We start from the raw sequence: 26,667 nt of genomic DNA on the forward strand, positions 1-26,667 counted from the left end.
GCAGTTCATGCAATGTTTTGGACAAAAGAAACTGCATTGCACTAGGCTAGCCTACTGCACTTTCCTGCACGAATGCAATATTCTGGACACGACATTCTTACTGTAGGCCTACTGCATTATAGCCTACTTGTAAGGGTAGCCTTCTCTCAGTAGTAACTTTAGTAGTCTAGCCTCCTCTTCCTCCCCAAAGCATTCTCACCACCACGGCTCCGTAAGCCTTCACTCTGTACGGCAGGTTCAGGCTTTTACAGGTGAAGCGCACGCAGATGTGCCCCGACGCCGCCACGGCACGCGCCAGCGACACCAGGTGCCTGAAGTTCATGTCTCCGCCGGCCCCGTGGGTCAGAACTACCGCGGTCCGAACATCGGACACCTTATCCGTGAAAGTTATCACAGCATCCAGCCGCTTCTCTCCGACGGGTATTTTGACCTTTTCCTAAAAGTAAATATACACCCACGACATAAAGTAATTAAGTTGAGCTTTTCTATAGTTCTTCACCACCATCAGACAACTGTGAAGAGAATAACATACAGTAGCATAGCCTACCTCTGAACACTCCGCCATAGAATTGTAAGCATGGCGGTCCTCAAAACTGATTTAATATTAACCACACAGCGCCATCTACTGTTGAGGAGTCAATATGAGCTTTCCCCATTTCCCCCAGAAAATATGTCAATAGCCTCATAAGCCTAACAAACTAGGCTAATTCAATGCTTTTGGGGGTTTCACCTTTATAACAGAGTGTCTCAGTGCTCTCTACAATCCACATCATGTTGGACAGGCCAGTGAGGAAAGCTGGCTCTGTAATGGGCACTGAGCTGGAGTGGACAGGCCTGTAATGGGCACTGAGCTGGAGTCCACATCAGTGGTGGAAAAAAGGACCCTGAGCAAGCTGTCAATCATGGACAATGTCCACCACCTGATACAGTAGCCCACCTTCTCTATAGACGGAGGAGGGTGCTCATCAGACAGGTTGAGGAGGTCAGTAGCCCAACTTATAGACGGAGGAGGAGGGTGCTCATCAGACAGGTTGAGGAGGTCAGTAGCCCAACTTATAGACGGAGGAGGGTGCTCATCAGACAGGTTGAGGAGGTCCTCTGCTTTCCCGGCCTGTTCAACTCCTCACTGAAGTGGAACGGTGGAATTCACTATTGGGCACAAGTCTGACTTTCTCTGCCGTGCCATTTGCATTGTTCATTTTCATAGCCGTTAATACCTTTATCACCCGGAGAGGAGAAATACTCTTTTCTGATTGGCTGGCTATTAATTCTGAATAGCGGGACACCTATGAAGTGGATCTGGTAAAAAAAGTTTAATCACCGTTCCATATCAATGCTTATGAATGGTAACTATAACAACCATAGTAGGATGACGGTTGAGCCTGGAGGTAGGCTTCGCAACTGGCAATATTTTTGCACTACCTTCATGGCACACATCACACATATATCTGGTGGAGAATTGATCATCTTGTGTTGTACATCATCGGTGTTGTAAATGCTCTGTCAAAATAAGCTGCCAGATGCCTACAATTCCTTGTAAAAACACATCCATCCATCCATCCTTCTATTTATCTGTCTACTGCTCTCCTGATTGACCCGTACCCACATGCCCTGCTCTCCTGATGCACCCACATGCCCTGCTCTCCTGATGCACCCGTACCCACATGCCCTGCTCTCCTGATGCACCCACATGCCCTGCTCTCCTGATGCACCCGTACCCACATGCCCTGCTCTCCTGACGTACCCACATGCCCTGCTCTCCTGATGCACCCGTACCCACATGCCCTGCTCTCCTGACGTACCCACATGCCCTGCTCTCCTGATGCACCCGTACCCACATGCCCTGCTCTGCTGTTGCACCCGTACCCACATGCCCTGCTCTCCTGATGCACCCGTACCCACATGCCCTGCTCTCCTGACGTACCCACATGCCCTGCTCTGCTGATGCACCCACACCCACATGCCCTGCTCTCCTGACACCCGTACCCACATGCCCTGCTCTCCTGATGCACCCACATGCCCTGCTCTCCTGATGCACCCGTACCCACATGCCCTGCTCTTCAGTGTCTCCCCTCTGTGTGGGGAAATAAGCACGGCACATCACCGCTGTGTCAAGGACCCTGCTTGTAAGGAAGCAGTTTAACGGCTTTTGGGCGTGTGTGTGTGTATGTCTTCCTGTTGTAGGTATTGCCACGGTGACATTTCCAAGGTCAAGGTTTTAGTGTCCATCATACAGGAGACTTGGCACTCCTTTAAGTCATAATGTTTTAGGATGTATCACATACAAGACTCCACACACACACGCGCACGCGCACACACACTCCTCAGTTATACGTTTTTAGTGTGCTTCACATAAGCAGTAGCATGCCAGCCACCTACAACACACTGAAATCACCAGGCACAGTCTCCAAAAACAAGTATTGGAAAAAATATTTATTAAAATCTTATAAAACTAACATTCAGTAGAATTGTTACTGTGTTACATGGGGGAGGGGCCACCCCAACATGTGCACTTAGGAAATGCTGTCATATGTAACGGCAGATCAGGGGATGCTTTCACAACTGACCCAATGATCTTTCAAAGCTCATCCTTGGCCTATGAGAGAGTAGAGAGAGAGATAGAGAGAGGGAGAGAGAGAGGATGAAAGAGAGGAAGAGAGAGAGAGAGAAAGAGGGAGAGAGAGAGAGAAAGAGAGATTAGATCAATGTCATGACTGCAACAATATCTGGACCAGACAGAGCGTCAGAGTGATAAATAGCAGGTGATTATGGCGCAATACTCAGTCAGATCAAACAACAGAATGACTGAGACACGTCAGGTCACCCAATGGCGGCCGCCCACTCTTTGATCTGCACTTGTATCAAACTGAATGGCTTTACAGTCGGTGGTGGTGTTTACCTGACACCAAGCTCATATCATCTCACCATGGAGAAATCTGCTGTGAACTAACACAACACACACACACGCACACGCACACACATATAAATAAATAGGCTAGTGACAATGGCCCCACATTTTTGAGATACCCCTACCGGAGGTAGAACTAAACCCAACAATGTTTTTCCTTATCTCTTAGGTCTCCCATATATGAAATGGATTCTTAGCTAAAAATATTTTACTGCTAAGATTGTTAAATTAACAGATATTGTTATACACCCCAAAACCAAAAAAGGACTAAAATATAGCCTGTCCATATGGGAGTTAAGGCATATAAACTAGTGCAGATCAATCACACAAGCTCTGAGAGCTTTGAAACTTGGCATGTTTATAGTCAGGAAGTTGCTGTACCTACTAGAAAAGACTGGATGTGAATATCTTGATGTATGGAATGAATAGAGACATGTAAACATACACCTAAAATAAGCGGACATGCAAAAAATGAATATCTATGCAGAATGTTTTCATTTACTTTGTAGCTGCTTTACCAGGGATTATCATAGCAAACACATATGATGGCTTATGGGAAAGGTGGGGTTGTACTGAATCCAACAATGGCAAATATGTAAATATAGTATGACGAATCAGGGTGTTCTGTCACTCAATGTATGAGGTGTCCAAAATGAAAGAAAACATTTTTTGGACACCTCATACATTGAGTGACAGAACACCCTGATTCATCATACTATATTTACTTTCTTATATCATACTTTCTTTCCAAAATGAAAGAAAACATTTTTTGGACACCTCATACATTGAGTGACAGAACACCCTGATTCGTCATACTATATTTACATATTTGGTATTGTTGGATTCAGTACGACCCCACCTTTCCCATAAGCCATCATATGTGTTTCTATGACAATCCCTGGTAAAGCAGCTACAAAGTAAATGAAAACATTCTGCATAGATATTCATTTTTTGCATGTCTGCTTATTTTAGGTGTATGTTTACATCTATTCATTCCATACATCAAGATATTCACATCCAGTCTTTTCTAGTAGGTACAGCAACTTCCTGACTATACACATGCTAAGTTTCAAAGCTCTCAGAGCTTGTGTGATTGATCTGCACTAATTTATATGCCTTAACTCCAATACGGACAGGCTATATTTTAGTTCTTCTTTGGTTTTGGGGTTAATTTATATATATCTAATTTATAATTTATAAATATCTGTTAATTTAACAATCTTAGCAGTAAAATATTTTTAGCTAAGAATCCATTTCATATATGGGAGACCTTAGAGATGAGGAAAAACATTGTTGGGTTTAGTTCTACCTCCGGTAGGGGTATCTCAAAAACTAAAGCCCTTTCTGACCATTTGTCACTAGCCTATAAACACACACACACACACCCTCTAGTCTGAGTCACACACTGAGTATTGCACATGTCATATTTGTGTCCTAATGTAATATGTATTCTGAATTGTACTCATGGTCTCACAGAGTCATTTATGTTGTAAATGACTATTGTAGAAAGAAATGACTGATCTTTAATACAATATCTACATTTAAACTGTTGAACGACAGCATATATGTGCATGCATGTGTTTATTTATGTACGTGTGTGTGTGTGTGTGTCTGTTTTATAGCATAACAAGGTCAGCCAGGCTTCATGGCTGCACATTCCTCTACACCTGTAAAGTAAAGATGCCCCTCTGATACTGGGATGTCAGGTTTGTGTGTGTGTGTGTGTGTGTGTGTGTGTGTGTGTGTGTGTGTGTGTGTGTGTGTGTGTGTGCGCACGTGTGTTTCAAGTGATGTGTTGACCTGTGTGTGTGTATGTGTGTTGACCTGTGTGTGTGTGTGTGTGTGTGTATGTTGACCTGTGTGTGTGTGTGTGTGTGTGTGTGTGTGTGTTTGTGTGTGTTGACCTGTCTGTGTGTGTGTGTTGACCTGTGTGTGTGTGTGTGTGTGTGTGTGTGTGTGTTGACCTGTGTGTGTGTGTGAGTGTGTGTGTGTTGACCTGTCTGTGTGTGTGTGTTGACCTGTGTGTGTGTGTGTGTGTGTGTGTGTGTGTGTGTGTGTGTTGACCTGTGTGTGTGTGTGTGTGTGTGTGTGTGTGTGTTGACCTGTGTGTGGTAACAGTAGCAGGGGAAGAGCTCGTCTGTCGGCTGCTCCACCAACTCCATCCCCTCTCGGACCTCCGGCTCAGTCACCTGCCGCTTAGCGTATTCCTGAACACACACACACACACACACACACAAAGATGCATGCATGCACACACACACACACACACACACACACACAAACACAGGTCAACGTTCACACACAGACACACATGTACACACACACACACATAAAAAAGACAAAATTGCACGCACACACACACACACAGGTCAACATCCACAGACACACACACAAACACAAAAATACAAAGATGCACGCACACACAGGTCAACATCCACACACACACACACACACACACACACACACACACACCACACACAAAAAGACAAAGATGCATTCACACACACACACAGGTCAACATCCACAGAGACACAACCCCCACACACACACAGACGCACACAAACGAGTGTGAGGGATAACATTTGAGTTGTTGTGGATATGAGAACACTAAAGCCAATTTGGCAGAACGCGCATCATAATAACCTCATAAAAGTTGATATTTCTTTAACAAAGTGTTCCACTTGCTCTACTTCCCATCCATAAAGTGATTAAAGCAGAGAGCTGTTTTCCTGCGAAAACACTGGAAATGGGTCATCAAATGAACCTCACCTATGCCTTCTTATGGCACTGTAATTGGGAAGAACATAAAGCCGTGTCAGCACATTAAGCCCCTTAACCCCAGTGGCCCCAGGGACAGTGACCCTCGTCATATAAATGACATACTGTATGCAAGCCGCTTTGGATATAAACGACCCTAGTCATATAAAATGACATACTGTATGCAAGCCGCTTTGGATATAAACGACCCTAGTCATATAAAAGACATACTGTATGCAAGCCGCTTTGGATATAAATGACCTTGGTCATAAATGACATACTGTATGCAAGCCGCTTTGGATATAAACGACCCTCGTCATATAAATGACATACTGTAATATATAAACGTCTGCTAAATGAATACATGTAAATGTTCATTGGAATAACAACAGAGCAAGTTCCCTTACTCTCTCTCTCTCATCTGTGATCTTGAGGTTGAAGTTCCCTTTGTGGATTGATAAAGTACAAGGGCTTCAATTATCGATTATTTTTGGAACTGAGTATTCTGTCAATTATTTCATCGATTAATCGAGTAAAAAATTATTTTGTGTTGTTAAATGCAATTTATTAATATGCACAACAAATGTCATGCTGTAAATTAGCCCTACTCACTTCAAAGTAAACAGTAAATATAAAAAATAAGTATATCCGTTTTAAGCAACATTTACCATTACCTATGATAGTTATGTCTGGGGTAGGCCTATTTGGTGAGGTGACTGTGTGTGTGCGCAAGGGAGAGAGAGACAGAGAGAGAGACGAGATGAGTGTGTGTGATGAGGAGTTTTCTGGTGTATTCCTCACTTGCATTCAAGTTTGATTCAAGTTCAGCGTGTGTTGTTGCAAACTATTTGTTTCTCAGAAAAAAAGCCACGGCCGAGCGGTAACAAATAAGTGTAAAAGAGACATATCATGGAGTTTATTTTTTTCGTTTTGGCAAAGTAGCATTATAATAAAGCGGGGATAATGTATAGAACTCCGGTCATTATGGGAAAATAAGTCCTTTTAGAGTGAAACAAGACCCCTCGGCTGGTCCCGTCGGGGTCGGTTAAGCCCTCGGGACTTTATTTTCCCCATAATGACTTTCTATACATTATCCCTTACTTAGTTTACTACTTAAAGTTTCCATAACTTAGCATCATCTTGACTCACGCCAGTAGGCTACAGCCCCTACAAATACAGTATTCTAACTAGCGCCAGTACTTTAAATCAGCTAACAGCAATGTTTACGTTGCCTTGTGTCGGCTACGCTTGGTGATCTGGTGTTAACAACTGGATGTTTTCGGCTCAGATGTTGCCTCATCTGTGACGTGCTGTAGTGGTGTGCCAATTCAGCTATGCTTGGTGATCTGGTGATCATCATTGACGTGCTGTGGTGGTGCGCCAATTCTGTGACACATTGCACCGTATCTTCTTTTTTTCTAAGTTTGAAATGATCCCAAAACTTTGGACACTTTCTGCCTTTTACGGACAGTTTCTTGGCTCTCTGTCATCTTGCCAATTTAATTCTGAAAGTGGTGTGTGTGTCAGTAATAACAGTCCGTGTGAAGCCTTCAGGCAGAGAATTTGCCTCGATCATTTTTTGTAATCGAATTATTTGAGTTACTCGAGTAATCGTTTCATTAAGTATTCTCTCTCTCTCTCTCCCTCCCTCTTCTGTGATCTAGAGGTTGAAGTGTCTCTTCTGTGATCTAGAGGTTGAAGTGTGTCTGTCTGTGATCTAGAGGTTGAAGTGTGTCTGTTTGTGATCTAGAGGTTGAAGTGTCTGTTTGTGATCTAGAGGTTGAAGTGTCTCTTCTGTGATCTAGAGGTTGAAGTGTGTCTGTCTGTGATCTAGAGGTTGAAGTCTCTCTGTGGTTTCTCTTCCTCCACTGTTCTGTGTCTCTCGACCTCTTTTCTCTTCTACAGGAGTGGTGAACTCCCGGACCCCTCCAATACACACAAGTCAGCACTTTCAGTCACTTCTTCTTTCAGCCTGCCACCTTTGACACTGACACACACACACACACAGACATACAAATGCACACACACACACACACACGCATGCATGCACGCAAACATGCGCACACACACATACATGCACGCACACAAACACACGTGCGCACACACACACACACGCACACAGACATAACACATGCACACACACAAACACGCTTTCTCCAGAAACAGCACCGTCAACAGCTTTTTATCAACTCATTATGTGTCAATCAGACAGCACTGTGATAATCACTACAGCTTTCAAAATCAGGTTTAAGGCTACACTATCATTTATAAATCAGGTTTAAGGCTACACTGTTTCATTTATAAATTAAGTTTAAGGCTACACTGTTTCATTTATAAATTAGGTTTAAGGCTACACTATCATTTCTAAATTAGGTTTAAGGCTACACTGTTTCATTCATACAGTAAATTAGTTTGAACTACATCTGTATATCTATGCCAAGGTTTAAACTCATATTAATAGATAGCACAGGCAAATCTAAACAATCTATTCCATTCATATCCCCCTCTTCCCAGATCTCTTTCTCTCTCTCTTTCTCTCTCTGTTTCTCTCTCTCTCTCTCTCTCTCTTTCTCTCTCTGTTTCTCTCTCACACACACACACACACACACACACACACACTTGTTCCACCTCAGTTTCAAGGACAGCTCTTGTGCCATATAAAGAGGATGCCACGTGAGATGGCAGTACTGTATACAAACATTTGGACACACCAACCCCCTTCATGTTTTTTGCGTAGAACAATACAGAAATAGCATGCATGGAATTGTGTAAAATTATTGTGTAAATAATCAAGAGTGTAAACAATGGAAATATTGAAGGATTTTCCACACATGCTGCTTTTCCGTCACTCACTTTAATTAAACAGTGTGAGGTTGGCTTTAATAATACCAACAGTGTGAGGTTGGCTTTAATAACACCAACAGTGTGCTAGGTTGGCTTTAATAATACCAACAGTGTGCTAGGTTGCAACTGAGGTGAACACATAACAACAGTGTAGAAAGAGCAAACTATGGGTGCATTTGTCCACACTTTTCACTTTCTCTCTCTCTCTCTGACTCTCTCTCTCTCTCTGACTCTCTCTCTCTCTCTCTGACTCTCACATATGCTTTGAATTATACAATTGTTTGTTGTAAAAATATTTCTTTTTCTATCATTACTGAAATATATTTAGGAGTTTTTGAAGAAAGTGTATTGCATCTTGATCCTCCTTACTGTTGCCGTTGAGTATCTCCTGCCAGGATCATTTGCAATGTCCTATTTCTATAGATACATTAAGACCACCCGAGCGGGATCATTTGCAATGTCCTGATCATTTGCAATGTCCTATTTCTATAGATACATTAAGACCACCCGAGTGGTAGCCTATTTAGTTAGATCATTTGCAATGTCCTATTTCTATAGATACATTAAGACCACCCGAGCGGTAGCCTATTTAGTTAGACATATTCTGCTTGTTGGCTCAGTCTGAAGAATACATATTGTCTGTTAAACTTCATGTAGCATTCCAGATTTTTGTTAGTTTGGACTTTAAGCCTTAGAAATACAGGCAGTTTTATTATCTTTGTGAATTTAATTAAGTTTCATTGGGTTTATATTCTCAATGTAGTCACTCATATTTATGAATAATTGTGTAAGGTTACCTCTACACTGCAAAAACTGCTTATCCAATCAAATCTAACAAAGTTTTATTAATATTATATCAAGATCAAAACATCTATTTGATATTGTTTTCAGTATAAAGAGATTTACCTAGCGCTTTCTCGTAAAAATCATTTGACTTACTTTAAGAAGAGTTTGACTTATTTTAAGATGTCTCATCCTAAGAACAAGCAAATTTGTCTGCCAGTGTAGTGAGCAAATTTGTCTTGATAAGACTCCTTAAAATAAGTCTTAAATATATAATAATTATTTGTCGAGATAGCACTAGGTCAGTCTATTCATACTAATTTCTATTTTATCTATTTTATCCTAGTATAAGATCACTTGGTTGGATTGTATGTGTTGCAGTGCACTACTGTAAGGTCTAGTGGGAGGACTGGGGATCTGAGAAATGGATTGGACGTTTGGTGAGCGCAAGGGACAAGAGCAGGCAACTCAACTCTGCCCCATCAGCACAATCCAGCACATGTCTAAGCACACATGCCATAGCTTTACAGACCTCTAGGTTGAGTGCTTCAACAACAGTCTTGTTCAATGACTCTTTTATAAGTAGTGTTGAACCAGATATTTCTGCACAATAGGGCAATAATTTGCTGCTGACATTACTTAGCTATGATTTTATGAATAAGTTGCATTACTACATTACTAAGCAATGCTTTTATGAAGAGTTGGCATTGCTACATTACTTACCAATGCTTTTATGAAGAGTTTGCATTGCTACATTACTAAGCAATGTTTTTATGAAGAGTTGTCATTGCTACATTACTTTGCATAAGAGAATGCAGCATTGTTCTTCTATCTTATAACCCAACCAGCTGGACATAGTTAAGGTTTGACTAAGATATGATAAGGCCTAATAAGAATTGACATTTTTTACATTGGGTCTACATTTTTTACATTTCAACTTAGTGATTATGCTTTCTTTAATGTGTGTGTGTGTGTGTGTGTCCAGTGCAGGGGCGGAGCCTGAGGTGGTGCGGGGGGTGCAGCACGCCCCTGGCCCGGGACCCACAGGGGCCCGGTGCGAGGGCGCCCCTCCCCCACCTCCGGGTAAGGTGGGGACGGGCCTCTCCCGGCGCACAAGGCGGAGGAGCTAAAGATCATGCAAGCGGTTTCTTTTCAATCATTTTTCATCAGAGTGGGGCGTATTAGGCTTATAGGTTGCCCCAGTCAGGACGAGTTATGACTCCACGGTTGCTGAAAAGTTTTGAAATTTACTTTGATGATTTAGTAGGTGTAAAATATTGAATAAAATGTTCTGCTGTATGACTGGCTTTATTTTAACTCTCATATTGAACTTTACGACGTGCAAATTTACAAAATTGGATCAACGATATTGTCTCCTACAGGCATCAATGAGAGAACACTTACACTTAGCCTACATTATTTTGGTTCGATTTTCTAATTGGAGTAAGTCTTTGTGACAACACGTCATGATACATTTGATAATGTGATGTTTGATTGTTGTTTTGGTATGAAGCATCTTTTACGTAGCCTAATGAATGTGCTCTAGAAAGTGAAAGTAGCCTAACCTAGGCCTATATGCGCTCTGTGTCTGAGCTGTCTGTGCACGTCCACAATTGATTACGTTCCTCAAATGGAGAACACATCAATCTCATGGTATTTTTTGCCCTAAAATGCATGAAACATGCAAGTTCAAAATCCCGCCAGTAGCCACGTTACATCTCCGTTTCATATTTGCCTAGGCTACTAGCCTACAATAAATTGAACGAACTCAACTGACAACAGGTATATCTACTGATTCGGTCATTGAGACTACAGAATACAGACTACAGAATACAGTACAACAAACTTTCTGTCTTTCTGAAGTTTATTTTTTGTATTCGGGTACAATAGCCTAATTGCATAATGTCTTGACAATAGTTTTCTTACCGGCTTGCTGTTTAAACTGACTGCGCCCGCTCTGAACTTTCCTGCCAGGTTTATGGCGTAAACCGCATCACCGACTCTGGCATTGCCTAAACTCATTGTGTGGGAAATCAGATTATCTGTCAATATTGGGCTTTTGAAAGTAAGCTAGTAGGCTACATTTTGTAACATTTATAGAGAAACCGAGGGAAGTTAAATTAGAAATTAGAATCGTTGGAAATTGAAAACACATACAAAAAATATTAGGGGCTTTTGAAAGAGATTAGGGCTTGAGCCCCGAAGCCACCCTCGCTCGCCAATGCAACCACCCAGCAGTAACTTCTGCATTCAGTGAGATTTGCACCGCCCTAATTTTATTTTTGACTCTTCCCGTCACCGTTGCAACCTCTGAGCTCATTCTCCAAGTTAAAGATCATTAAAACCACCATAGAGAATGAGAGAGCAAAGAAAATATGCATACACAAAACATCGTGGGCGAGTTCGGCCGGGCTAAAGGCTCGTCATTATGCCCTTCAAATAGTGCTGCGTATTATTGTTGTTTTATTATTAGGGGTCATGTAGCCTAATGTTTTTGTTGTTGTTCTCTTGGTTTACACTTCATATGCGTTCGATGGACTTCAAAATTACATAGTTGCTCTCCGTGGCTGAAGCTTGTAAAGGCGGCTGTTTTGGGCATGTGTAGCCTATGTTGTAAAATGATGTTATGATGAGTTTAATAAAGGGCCCGGCCATGGTGCTCTGACTTGTTCCGCCACTGGTCCAGTGTCTGTGGTGTGATGGCTCTCTGTTGTGCCAGTGTCCTTGAGTGTGTTCCTGTAAAAGTGTCACTGACAGGATGGCCAGATAAGATAAGAGCTTCATCTGATAAGAGCTTCATCTGATAAGAGCAGGAGATGCACACACACACACACACACACACACACACACACACACACAGACATGTGAGCGCACACACACACACACACACACAGACATGTGAACACACACACACACACACACACACACACACACAGACATGTGCACGCTACACTGTTTCATTCATACAGTAAATTAGTTTGAACTACATCTGTATATCTATGCCAAGGTTTAAACTCATATTAATAGATAGCACACGCACCGCGCACACACACACACACACACACACACACACACACACACATACACCACCCAGAGAACGGCAGAAGCCACTAGCAACTTAGGGTTAAGTGCCTTGCTCAAGGGCAAAACAAACCCATAACGTGTCTGGCTACTGCATACCAGACCCGCCCCTTAAAGGAGAATTCCGGTGTGATATTGACCTAAAGTGTATTGAATCATCATACCGAGTGTGAACGTATGTCTCATAGCCCATGTCGGCTTGTCCCCTGCACTCTAAAATCTGGCGCTAGTTAGCCGATGCTCCAACAGCTTTTTCAATAGTGGTGCTTCGGCATCGGGCTAACCATGCAAATAAATCACTGTTTTACACCCATTTACGAGGCTCAATGTATCTCCACACTTCATTGGTAGACTTCCGTAGGGCCCTGACATTTAAATCCAGACATTTGAGAACTTTCAAAAAGCACTGGTAGTTTTTATACAAGACGATTTACAGACAGTAGATTGAATCTACTGTTTAAAAGCGTTTGCAGCCATCTTGAATTTAGTCAATGTCGTTTTTAAATGTCAGGCCCTCGAGTAAGAATGAAGTGTGGTATGATGAGGGATCAGATTCCAAAAATAATTCAGTGGAAATGCATGGATTCCAGTTGCTGCTACTGGAAGAAACTGGAATCCATGCATTTCCACTGAATTATTTAATGAAGTGTGGAGATACATTACACTTTAGGTCAATATCACACCGGAATTCTCCTTTAACCACCACACTACACTATCAGCACCCGGCCCCTTAACCACCACACTACACTACCAGCATCCGACCCCTTAACCACCTACTACACCACACTACACTATCAGCACCAGGCCCCTTAACCACCACACTACACCACACCACACTACACTACACTACCAGCACCCGGCCCCTTAACCACCACACCACACCACACCACACCACCACACCACACTACACAACCAGCACCCGACCCCTTAACCACCACACCACACCACACTACACAACCAGCACCCGACCCCTTAACCACCACACTACACTACCAGCACCCGGCCCCTTAACCACCACACCACACTACACCACACTACACTATCAGCACCCGGCCCCTTAACCACCACACTACACTACACTACCAGCACCATGTTTGTGTGAGAGTGTAAGTGGGTTAGCAGGACGTTACCTGGAAGAGTCTGAAGTAGTAACAGAAGATGTCGTCTCCCATTAGGTATGTGCGTGCAAACTCCTGTCCAGCTAATGCTATCTTCTTAACCTGAGAGAGAGAGATAAAGAGAGGAGAGAGAGGGGAGAGAGGGAGGGGGAGAGGAGGGAGAGAGGGACCACAGAGCAAGCAAGAGAGAGAAAATGAGAGAAAGAAAGCACCAGGTGGGATATGTATGGGTATTGATTACAATTGATTAATAACAATTAATGATACTTATAATACATCATATACCCTTACTGGACAACCACACCCTCTGAACAGAGTGGTCTAACTGGACCAGCTCCATCAGGGGAAATAGCTGTTGATGAAATATCCCCTAGTTCTTAAGTGGAGCTGGCCACACTAACAGTGCTGACATATGCCCTAGTTTGATGATACCAGGTGATGTCAGATCACAGCTCACATAAAGATCACATAAAACGAACCACCAACAACGTAGTAAGCAAACCCGGAGTTTATTACAGAAGACCAAAAGAACACTTACCAACTGTCCTCCTACCAGCTCCGAAGGAAAGTCCGTATAAGGCATTGCCTTCCGGCAATAGGAGTCATCTCTGTGTGAGATCTCAGTCTTCTGTGAGATTAACAGTCTTCTGTAATAAACTCCGGGTTTGTTAACTACGTTGTTGGTGCTTTGTTTTATGTGTAGGGACCTTGAGCAAGCTACTGACAAGGTTTGATGCTGTTTTGAACAATATTACTGGTTAAAAAATGATATTTGGGAAGCGTTCCGCTCATGGCCCTTAGCTAATCCACTGCTTGCGATTTGGGGTTATAGCATATACCGGAGCAAGCTCTGTAAGTATAAGTATAAGTATAAGTATAAGTATATATACTCTTTTGATCCCGTGAGGGAAATTTGGTCTCTGCATTTAACCCAATCCGTGAATTAGTGAAACACACACAGTGAGGTGAAGCACACACTAATCCTGGCGCAGTGAGCTGTCTGCAACAACAGTGGCGCTCAGGGAGCAGTGAGGGGTGAGGTGCCTTGCTCAAGGGCACTTCAGCACTGTAGTGGTTGATCAACGAAAAATACTGTCTCCACGGCTTATTTGATGTGTTTTAATGCAGAAAAACGCCCTTGGGTCAATTTTCGCTGGAATATCACTTTAAATCGACCAACCTAGGACAAATACAAAGAAAATACATCTCAACTTCAGCAATTATGAGCGCAGCCATCTTTGTTTTCAACTTGCACATTCAGCTCGGTGCACTACCAAGAGCCCCGAGTCAGACAGCTGATATTCCGACCAAAAGGGGGGCGTGTTTCGGTGAAATGACGCGAGATAACTGGTAGATTTCATACTTTCCAACTTGGACGCCTTACTGCGGCTAAGCTACATGTTCCTTACTGTGCTCTCACCATTTTTGAATTTAGCAAAAGATAAACTTAGACAAATGGAATCAGAAACTATTCCATTAAGTCTCCAAGTCTTCCACGTTTCCTTTCATAACATCAGCAGTGTCATGTTTCATAACATGGCAATCATCTCATTTCACAACACAGCAATCATCTCATTTAACAACACTGCAATTGTGAGCATTCACTACAATCAAATCCGATAAAGAATTCGTCACAGGGACTTTACACACTACAGGAAACTGGACCCAGAAGTTTTCCAAACAAGGAAATGAACTTATTTGAACCTTAATCCATCATTTTCTGCACTTTCCCACTTGTTACACCCAAGCAGCAGTCCATGGCCATCTCCGTGATTACCTCGTCGTCATGGTTGCGAGCCCAGCGGATCTTGTCGAGCAGGTCGCTGAGGTCGGCCTTGATGGGAATGTAGTGTTGCCATGGCCGCAGCTGGCTGTAGAAGTGCTCGTAGTAGGGGGAGTCTTGCTTCAGAACCACACTCCCTCCTGCCAACAGGTACGGAAGCCTGTAGGCTGCCACTGTTCCATCAACGTTTATCTGGTACTTATACTGCAGGAACAAGAACCATCTGTGTTAATCTGGTACCTACACTACAGGAACAAGAACCATCTGAGTTTATCTGGAATTTGTACTACAGGAACAATACCTATCTGTGATTATCTGGAATGTATACTGCAGGAACAAAAAAACATCTGATACAGTACGACATCATAGTAGTGCTCATCGGAAACAGTACGACATCATAAGAGTGCTCATCTGATACAGTACGACATCATAGTAGTGCTCATCTGATACAGTACGACATCATAGTAGTGCTCATCTGATACAGCATGACATCATAAGAGTGCTCATATGAAACTGCACGACATCATAGTAGTGCTCATCTGATACAGTACGACATCATAGTAGTGCTCATCTGATACAGCATGACATCATAAGAGTGCTCATCTGATACAGTATGACATCATAGTGGTGCTCATCTGATACGGTATGACATCATAGTAGTGCTCATCTGATACAGTACGACATCATAGTAGTGCTCATCTGATACAGCATGACATCATAGTGGTGCTCATCTGATACAGTATGACATCATAGTGGTGCTCATCTGATACGGTATGACATCATAGTAGTGCTCATCTGATACAGCAATAATATATAACTGCAGGGAGAGAAACCCTGAGAGAGCGAGACCAGGATTGTTGACGTAGACAAAGTTAAATGTTTTTGTTTTGTTTGAGTTAATTTAACGAGAAGTCATGTTTGTGTAAAGCGTAACCTCTGGCATACTGTATGATCCAAGTTCATTTAACGAGAAGTCATGTTTGTGTAAAGCGTAACCTCTGGCATACTGTATAATCCAAGGCCACACTAACGAGAAGTCATGTTTGTGTAAAGCGTAACCTCTGGCATACTGTATAATCCAAGGCCACACTAACGAGAAGTCATGTTTGTGTAAAGCGTAACCTCTGGCATACTGTATGATCCAAGTTCATTTAACGAGAAGTCATGTTTGTGTAAAGCGTAACCTCTGGCATACTGTATGATCCAAGTTCATTTAACGAGAAGTCATGTTTGTGTAAAGCGTAACCTCTGGCATACTGTATGATCCAAGGCCACACTCCCACCCCACCTTACTGTAAGATTCGTATAGCGTGTCCAATGACGACCATATAGACGCTGTGACACAGTCAGAGTTAATCTACAACAAGGGAGGCTTTCCTCCTGCTCTCCACGATATAACACACACAACACTCGCACGCACAGAAACGTACAGGCTCTCTCTCACACACACACACACACACACACACACACACACATACATACACACACATACACACACATACACACACATACACACACATACACACACTTGCACGCACAGAAACATGCAGGCTCTCTCTTACACACACACACAAACAAACAAACACACACACACACAAAGAAACGTGCAGGCTCTCTCTTACACACACACACACACACACACACACACACACATAACACACACACACACACACACACACACATACAAACACTTGCACGCACAGAAACATGCAGGCTCTCTCTTACACACACACACACACACACACACACACACACACAAAACAAACAAACACACACACACACACACACACAGAAACGTGCAGGCTCTCTCACACACACACACAAAGAAATGTGCAGGCTCTCTCTCTCCCTCTCACACACACGTGTGCGTGTGTCCGCGCATGCGTGTGTGCGTGTCACACCTTGAAGAAGCTGAAGAAGGACATGTGCTTGACCAGCGGCCCGTAGAGGCTCTCGTCGTGCTTGAAGAAGAAGAAGTTGGTGAAGGCGGCGTCCAGCAGGTCTGGGTGGGCCCGCGCCATCTTGACCAGCTGCAGACGCTCCCGCCGACTGTCCCGGCCGCGCCAGATAGCGCTGCTGCTCTTCAGCTCCCACCCGGGCCCACTGCTGCCCTGCACCGACAGCATGTCCAGGCTCACCCTGCACACACACACATGCGCACACACACACACATACACGCACGCACACACACGCACACACACATGCGCACACACACACACACGCACGCACACACACACACACACCTGCGCTGCACGCCGCGACACATGGCGACACACACACACGCGACGCCGCCGACACACACACACACACACACCTGCGGCACACACACACACACGCATGCGCACGCGACACTGCCTGCGCTGCAGCACACACATACACACACACCCCTTTAGACACACATACCCCAACAGCTTTAACCTACACACACAGAATCACACACATGCACACATTCTCATAACTTCAAACACACACGCAGACACACGCACAAACGTTCAGACTCACACAACTTCAAACACACACACGAGGCATCCTCTAACCTGCCCATGGTTTCCAGGACGGACTCTGTGATGTCATAGGTCGGCATTACGATGTCTCGCGTGTCATTGGAGCCACACCAGGAGAAGATGGGGTGGAGCTTCTCAGGGGGCCGCCTCTTTTCCAGTGGCCAATCACCGAGGTTCACAAAAAACTCCAGGTCTGGCACACGCACCTGCTCACAGAGAGAGAGAGAGAACACACACTCAGCACTGACTGACCACTGACTGACCAGAGAACACACACACAGGGCTCACTGACTGACCATTCACCTGTGCAGAGCCACAGACGGGAGACCAATCAGAGGCCACACAGGGCTCAAACACAGGGTGGACACTACTTGAGTTGGCTGGTAACAGCAGAGAGTTGCCCATGAGGGACGAGGTCGTCTCTCTGAGCAGGTCAGTGGTCAGCCAGTGAGCCCTGCATGTGTATGAACTCTCTGCTGTTCCAGCCAATCAGCTGTGACTCACTTCAGCTTAACAAATAAGCAAAGCATATGCTGTGACTCACTTTAGTTTAACCAATGGGCAGAGCATCTAATGAGACTCATTTAAGCTTAGCCAATCAGCACAACATCTGATGAGATTGACCTGAGCCCAGCCAGACTAGTGTCAGTGCCCCCTCCTCTGGCCCCGGGCCCCTCCGGTCAGTGCTGAGCTTCTCGGCTCTGTGGTCAGTACTGTGCTACATAAGAGGCTAAATAAGCTGGTTAAGAAGGCTGGCTCTGTGGTCAGTGCTGTGCTACATAAGAGGCTAAATAAGCTGGTTAAGAAGGCTGGCTCTGTTATTGGCTGCTCTCCGGACTCCATTGAGGTGGTGGGTGAGAGGAGGTTGTTGGACAAACTGGCCTCCATCATGGCCAACTCCTCTCAGCCCCTGCACGGTCAGTGGGAGCGCTAAGCAGCTCTTTTAGCAACACACTGCTGCATCCATCTTGTAAGAGGGAACGCTTCTGCAGGCCTTTCATTCCATCGGTCATCAGGCTCTATAATACCGCCGTCATGAAGCGCTGTTATTATTTAGACTCTATAATACTGCCGCCATGAAGCACTGCGATGTTATTATTAATACCGCCGTCATGAAGCACTGCAATGTTATTATTAATACCGCCGTCATGAAGCGCTGTTATTATTTAGACTCTATAATACCGCAGTCATGAAGCGCTGTTATTATTTAGACTCTATAATACCGCAGTCATGAAGCGCTGCACTGTTATTATTTAGACTCTAGTGCACTATTCTACTTTTTTCTACATTTTATTTTTTAATTAATTGAATTCAATTGTTTAATTGTTTCATATTTTCTGCTATTTATTCTTATTGTTGCTAGATCCATCTTCCCTGGCTGTTGTAACAAGTACATTTACCCAGTGTGGGATTAGATTAAATAAAGTCTTATCTTATCGTATCTTCTGGACTCTCTGGTCAGTGCTCTGCGGTTAGTGCTCTGTGGTCAGTGGTGATCTTCTGGGCTCTGCAGTCAGTGCTCTGTGGTCAGTGCTCTGTGGTCAATGGTGATCTTCTGGGCTCTGCAGTCAGTGCTCTGTGGTCAGTGCTCTGTGGTCAGTGGTGATCTTCTGGGCTCTGCAGTCAGTGCTCTGTGGTCAGTGCTCTGTGGTCAGTGGTGATCTTCTGGGCTCTGTGGTCAGTGCTCTGTGGTCAGTGGTGATCTTCTGGGCTATGTGGTCAGTGCTCTGTGGTCAGTGGTCTGTGGTCAGTGGTGATCTTCTGGGCTCTGCGGTCAGTGCTCTGCGGTCAGTGCTCTGCGGTCAGTGCTCTGTGGTCAGTGCTCTGCGGTCAGTGGTGATCTTCTGGGCTCTGCGGTCAGTGGTGATCTTCTGGGCTCTGCCCTGGTGGGGTGAGGAGGCCGAGCACTGCAGCTGGGTGGGGAAGGCCAGGCTCTCAGCTTGTGCAGCGTGAGAGTGACAGTGAGGAGGTAGCAGAGACGACATGAGGACTCTGCAGGATTTACACTGACCGCCCACACTCACACACACAGAACCACACTGCCCTCTGCTGGACACACATGAGCCCTGCACTCATTAACAGTCACATAGCCAACACAGTTACCTAATAGTTATTACATGCACGTGTGTGTGTGTGTGTGTGTGTGTGTGTGTGTGTAAAAAAGAGGGAGAAGTATCACTCACTTTGCGTGTGAGAGAGAGGAGGAAGGCATCCATGAAGATCCTGAATCCCACATGTTCGCCGTGAGTCTTAATGTAAACCTGCAGGTGACAAACACACACACACATTTTAATATCTTTATTTGTGTTCACATTTTACAGTAGATTTCATTGAACACAAACAATCTTAGATACCAGCATTGTAAACCCAGTAGCCTATGCCTCTGGTCTCAGTTCATGGGTACAAAAAACAGCGCCTTCTCCAGATGTGGCGACTGCCAATTATCACAGAAATTGAGCAGAATTTTGCTAGAGCCTTTGCTCTTGTCTTAGAGAGACCAGCAATCTGCAACCCCCTGACTACTAGTCTGTGGACATTACCTAGGCTTCCAAATATATACACCAACAGCTTACATTTGTACCCAAGCTGTACAACAATGTCTCTGAGTGGCTGATACTTTAAAAGCTTTGTAAGGTAGGCTTCCTCTAGACTGTAGTCAAATGCACAGCCTACTTCAAAAATGGTTGCTGTCCTCATCAACAACAACAATATCTGGCTTTTTTGCAGCAACATTTGAAAACACATTATATCCACTATTACAGAGTTTGAACATGCAAGGTGAGACGCATACATTCTTGTAGATTTTGCATGGTGAAGCATATGGAATTATGTGTTCAACTAGTAAGTCAACAATTCTGTCATGTCTGGCAATGTACATTCCCTTATACACATAGCAGCCATTCAGAACATGAGACAGGGATTCAATAATTATCTGACTATCAGTGGGAAGAGAATGTGTTAGGGTACCAAAGAGAAAGATTGAGTCTAGTTGGAAGAACTTGTAATCTGGCTTTGGCTGCAAAAGTCACTATGTCTTCATCAACTGCAGAGTTTTTGAGTATTGAGTGAGAGACAGCATGGTCTGCAGTAGGAAGGCAAGCAAGCTTTCCCTGTAGTTTTAAACCAGTCCAGTGTTGTTGCTGTCGCTGTTGTTGTAGCTTTACAAGGTGCCTTTGTGCATTGTCAGGTGATAGATGATGTCCTGTATCCACAACAGTAGCCCTTACTGAGATTAAACTGTCAGTTATCAAATCCTCAGAAACAATTATGGTATCTGTGTCAGGTTTCACCCAGTCCAAGGATACTCCGACTCTTACGCAAAGGTCATTGAGGTCAGGCCAATCTGACCAGACCCCAAAACCAGCACAGTGTGTCTCCATTTTAAAGTTTGATTTTCTTTTGAAGCCCAGGAAGCTTGGCTCACTTTCTCTTGCCAGGGGGACTTTGCGTTGTTTCATGTCCAAGAACAGAGATGATCTAGCAAGCTCCCTAACGGTGTTGTCATCATTGTTCAGCATTTTAAGGAGGTGTGACAGTCTTGTTGCATTATATATCCACTCCACGTTTGGAACACCAAAACCCCCATCCTGTTTGGACTGGAAAATGATGTCTCTGGTAGTATGAGTGTTCAGTCCGAACCACTTTCTCACTAAAGAAACCGTTTTGTCATTCAATTGACTCAGTGTCTTGCTCATAAGATGGACGTTGGCAAAAATATGTTGTATTCTAGACAGGGCACACACACACACACACACACACACACACACACAAAGGCATTTGATCAGTCTCAGCAAATTATAGGGCTCAGACGTCAGCTCACCACAATGACACACACACACAGACACAGACACACACACACACACACAGGTCCCAGGCCCACTCCTCACACACACACACACACACACACACACACACACACACACACACACACAAAGGCATTTGATCAGTCTCAGCAAATTACAGAGCTCAGACGTCAGCTCACCACAATGACACACACACAGACACAGACACAGAGGTCCCAGGCCCACTCCTCACACACACACAAACACACACACACACACACACAGGTCCCAGGCCCACTCCTCATTGTAGTCAGCTCTCCATCTTGACTGGGAAGAAGTGAGATACAAATCAAAGAGAATATTTCTGGGATCACAGAAGAGATAGGTTAAGTGTGGGATAAGGGTCCAGGCACACGTGTCAGGTCATCATAGTCATGTCCAAGCCCACGTGTCAGGTCATCATAGTCATGTCCAGGGCCACATGTCAGGTCATCATAGTCATGTCCAAGCCCACGTGTCAGGTTATCATAGTCATGTCCAAGCCCACATGTCAGGTCATCATAGTCATGTCCAGGCCCACATGTCAGGTCATCATAGTCATGTCCAGGGCCACATGTCAGGTCATCATAGTCATGTCCAGGGCTGTGGGGAGGGGTGGAAGTGGAGGGCTGCAGTCGCACAGTGCTGGCTGCTGGAGGGCACAGCAAAGAACATATTCAAACAGCAATATCATGCGCTTTTTACACTCACAGTAATCAGCCTGGCCCCAAAACACCACCAGCTCACCGGGAATTCTCCCGACTCTCCCAATAGCACTCTAGCATTGAGTGTGTGTGTGTGTGTGTGTGTGTGTGTGTGTACCTTGTTGTCCTTGACGGTGTAGTGACACAGGCTCTGACGCTGGCCAAAGCGACTGGGGATCTCCTCAGCGATGCTCTGCAGATGGACCTCTGGAAACAGCGACAGGTCGCTGTCAATCTGAGGGAAGGAGGCGGGGCAATGCATATGCTCCGCCCACACCTTGCCATCAGGTTCTGGGCAGTCACAACCCTCATGATATACTGCACCTGAGAGAGAGAGAGAGAGAGAGAGAGAGAGAGAGTCAACCCTCATGATATACCTGAGAGAGAGAGAGAGATAGTCAACCCTCATGATATACCTGAGAGAGAGAGAGAGAGAGAGAGAGAGAGAGAGAGAGAGAGAGAGAGAGAGAGAGAGAGAGAGAGAGAGAGAGAGAGAGAGAGTTCACCCTTGGGGGAGATAAGCTCTGTCAGGTGACAAACTATAACTATTTGGGCCTGACAATTTCGTCATCAGGAAGTTTTGATTTGGCAATAAAAGACTTAACCGATAAAGCACGTAAAGCCTACTACACAATAAAAAAATCGGTATACCAATTTAACCCTCCAGTCAGATTGTGGCTGAAAATTTTTAACTCGGTCATCAAACCCATTATTTTGTATGGGAGTGAGATTTGGGGCACCAAGTACCAATTCAATTATGATGCATGGGACAAAAGTCCAATTGAAATATTTCATCTTGAAGTCTGCAAAAACATCCTAGGAGTACACAGACATGCATCAAATCTTGCTTGCAGGGCAGAACTTGGCCGATTCCCTCTCTTATCTCTTAACCGATATACAGAAAAGAACATCCAAATTTTATTATCATTTACTTTTTTCCAACACCAATGCATGTCATTATAGTGCCCTTCTACAAAGACGAAAACACCCAGAGAGTGATCCTTTTCAGCAAAATATGACCTAAATGTAATGGACATTATGCAGGCAAAACTAAAACTCATTGAAAAAACTACACAAGATGAGTACTATGAATATTGGCTAAACAATATTGAACAATCCAACAAATTGAAATGTTTCCAAAAAATCTAAACCAATTATGAATTTGCATCTTATTTAACAGAAATTACAGAGTACAAACAAAGACATGCTTTGCTTTATACCAATAATCAATACCCATGATAGCACATTGATAAATATACAGTATAGTATGAATAGTAATACTTTTTTTACAAACAGATATTGTATCTGTGTTGTTTTTTTATATGTTATTTGCTTTGAAAACACTGCTTAATTGAGTAATGCCAATAAAGCTCCATTGAAATTGAAATTGAAAATTGAGAGAGTCACAACCCTCATGATATACTGCACCTGAGAAAGTGAGAGAGGTGAGAGAGGCTACGAGGTGACTCCCTTGGTCGATACGGCCAGAGAGGAGAGGCTATGCCCACACTGCAGCTTGGGGGCTGTGGAGACAGAGCTCCACTTCCTAACAGAATGCCCAAAATATGAGGTAATACGGACATTATTATTCAGTAAATTAAATTCAACCCTCCCTGAGTTTCAAACCTGGACAAATGAGGCTGAATGGCCACATCCTCAGAGAGAACAAGGATGTGGCCATTCTGGCTGCAACATTTGTAGCAGCCTGCCATAACCTGAGGGGCACACAACCACCAACAATGTTGTACATTTGTTGTTATTATTAGAATTGTTGTTTTACCTTTTATGTCTTCTATGTGTACTTGTATGTCCTCTCATATGTGAATTCCACAACTGGTATTTATTTTATTTTTCCCTCTTATGTGTACATGTCATGCAACGTTCATGCCAATAAAGCTTGATTTGAATTGAGAGAGAGAGAGAGAGAGAGAGAGAGAGAAGAGAGAGAAGAGAGAGAGAGGAGGGAGAGAGAGAGAGGAGAGAGAAAAAAAAAGAGAGAGAGAGAAGATGGAGACAGAGAGAGAGAGAGAGAGAGAGAGAGATGAGAGGAGAGAGAGAGGAGAAAGAGAGAGGAGGGAGAGAGAGAGAAGATGGAGACAGAGAGAGAGAGAGAGGAGCAAGAGAGAAGATGGAGACAGAGAGAGAGAGAGAGAGAGAGAGGAGGGAGAGAGAGAGAGGAGGGAGAGAGAGAGCGGTGCATGTGGTAGATGTTAGCTAGCAGACCGTGTGATCTGTGAGTCCTGAAGCTGTTGTTAGCTTCTACAGGTCGGCAGGTGATGCCCTACATGAGCTTCTTAACACCACACACAAGTGTCCTCACACACCACAGAGACCTAAGAACCGTTCTGCGTTCTACCTTGGAGAACATACGGAGATCGGGCTACGTCCTTGTCCTGCAGTAGAACTTGGATGTGGAGGTCCGTGTAGCTGGCGTACATTCGGTACCGCACCACGAAGGAACCATCATTTCGATCCAGAACCTGGATCCAGATGCGGGAGAATGGTTCTGTTGGCGAGGAGATCTTCACCTCAAACGTCTTCTCTCCAGGGGAGCGTGTGAAGCTGAAACAGCAAAGCACTCGCCTGTCAATCAATCACCACCTGTCAATCCATCACCACACTCACCTGTCAATCAATCTCCACACTCACCTGTCAATACATCATCACACACACCTGTCAATCCATCACCACACTCACCTGTCAATCAATCTCCACACTCACCTGTCAATCCATCACCAAACTCACCTGTCAATCCATCACAACACTCATCTGTCAATCCATCACAACACTCATAATCCATCACAACACTCATAATCCATCATAATCCATCACAACACTCATAATCCATCACCACACTCATAATCCATCACAACACACATAATCCATCACAACACTCATCTGTCAATCCATCCACCCCTACCATACTCATATGTAATCCATCACCTATGAATTCAGTGGTTCGTTACCCCACCCACCTATGGATACATTATGGATTCAGTGGGCTTATATATTACACTATTAAATGGGCCCACTGGGGGGGGTGTGGTGGCATGATTCTAACACTGACAGGGGCCCCAGAGAGAGCCCCCCCCCCATAATGTTATACATTATCAAGGGGCCCAAAATTATTGTCTGTCATAGGGCCCAAATTATCTAGCAGCATCCCTGATTCAGTAAGGCCCTATGGCTATGATGGATTCATGAGGCCCTATGGATATGGGCTCAGTAGGTCCCTACGGTTACATTATGGATTCATTGGTCGTATATGGTTATAGTATGGGTTTAGTTTCGTGGGTTGACTAGATGCCTCGTGTAGGAATTCCCCAGACGTGAGCAAACTTCTCCGTCAGACATTCCCACGCTTCCGCGCATGAGAACTAGACGGAGAGGTGTGATATATAGCTTCCAGACAGGAACAAAAACATGACGTAGCGAGGGGCAGGGTGGCTGAAAAACTGAAAAAGACATCTGACCCTCATGGATAAAACCAGGTATCGGGGAAACAAGACACAAGCCACCGACACGTAGCCACACTTCCCGGCCGCAGAATTAGAGATAACTGGGATTGTTGGCAGAATTACCAGTTTAGAAGACAAACCCAGGCATAACTGATGCGAATTCCGAAGACAGCCCTAGATATTTCTGCGAATTCCACGCGCATTCGGGGACTTTACTAGCTCCCCCCCGGCCTCAACCAACAATAAGTTACAATGTCCCATCATATCGATGCCAGCTACAACTGTAACAAAGTTGTGTTACTCTGTTGTTGGGAGTTACGGGCCTACATGACCTACTATATACATGATACTCACTTTTTCCCGTCGCTGTCAGCAGCTTGAATGAAGAAATAACGCGCAGGGAGGACCACCTTCGCCTTTAGACCTGGTCCCCACACCACACTTTTGGCAGCGCTCGGCAGTGATCCAGCAAACGTTCCGGGTAATATCTGCAACACAAGTGCCAGAACGCACAAATACGACAACAGCGGTTTCCTCAACATGTCGAGTCCAGGCCACTTTGTTCTAGTAGAATGAGTTTGTCGGTTATTGCTCTCGGCAAACACTGCTTCCACGAACTGGTGTCAGCGCCTGCACTGGTAAGCGCGTCCCAACCTTGCGCCTATCAGTCGACATCTGGACAGCAGCTAAACTACGTGTCTCAACTCGAACGGAATACTCAGCGGCTCCTCTGAAAGCATAAAGTGGACGCTTGTCTTTATTGAGCTTCGCTCCCAAAGCACATAGTCTAGACTAAGGCAAACTTGAAATTGTTTGGATATTGCATGATCGCCGCGAGGCTTCCGTTCTAACAGTTCCAAAATTTCGCTCGGAATGAAGGGAATCCCGGTGCTGTCCCAAGCACTC

General features: G+C 44.3%; 2 protein-coding genes across 3 annotated transcripts in view; both read right to left on the reverse strand.

The window, feature by feature from the left end:
• Positions 1-608, reverse strand: part of tex30 (testis expressed 30) — a 5,780-nt gene extending 5,172 nt beyond the window's left edge. For both annotated transcript variants that reach the window (XM_048238590.1, XM_048238589.1), the window contains exons 1-2: positions 548-608; positions 200-436 (exon numbers count right to left, since the gene is read on the reverse strand). In XM_048238590.1, coding sequence (XP_048094547.1) covers positions 200-436; positions 548-565 — 255 coding nt within the window. In that variant the 5' untranslated portion in view covers positions 566-608. The remainder of the gene's footprint in view (positions 1-199; positions 437-547) is intronic.
• A 1,810-nt stretch (positions 609-2,418) lies between these two features.
• Positions 2,419-26,667, reverse strand: poglut2 (protein O-glucosyltransferase 2). The gene is made up of 10 exons (XM_048238537.1): positions 26,116-26,667; positions 24,660-24,865; positions 22,422-22,627; positions 19,962-20,039; positions 17,812-17,984; positions 17,176-17,413; positions 15,269-15,478; positions 13,504-13,593; positions 5,011-5,115; positions 2,419-2,596 (listed from the first exon to the last, which is right to left on the reverse strand). The coding sequence occupies exons 1-10, from the start codon at positions 26,301-26,303 to the stop codon at positions 2,579-2,581; spliced, it is 1,512 nt and encodes a 503-aa protein (XP_048094494.1). The 5' UTR covers positions 26,304-26,667; the 3' UTR covers positions 2,419-2,578.

The sequence above is a fragment of the Alosa alosa genome, chromosome 3, assembly GCF_017589495.1.
Source record: "Alosa alosa isolate M-15738 ecotype Scorff River chromosome 3, AALO_Geno_1.1, whole genome shotgun sequence".
NCBI classification, from domain to species: Eukaryota; Metazoa; Chordata; class Actinopteri; order Clupeiformes; family Clupeidae; genus Alosa; species Alosa alosa.

Coding starts and splice junctions, on each gene's coding strand:
- poglut2 (XM_048238537.1), bottom strand. CDS start 26,303: ATGTTGAGGAAACCGCTGTTGTCGTATTTGTGCGTTCTGGCACTTGTG. Junction 22,628..24,659: donor ATCTCCGTATGTTCTCCAAG/GTAGAACGCAGA, acceptor TCTCTCTCTCAG/GTGCAGTATATCATGAGGGT. Junction 17,414..17,811: donor GTCCTGGAAACCATGGGCAG/GTTAGAGGATGC, acceptor GTGTGTGTGCAG/GGTGAGCCTGGACATGCTGT.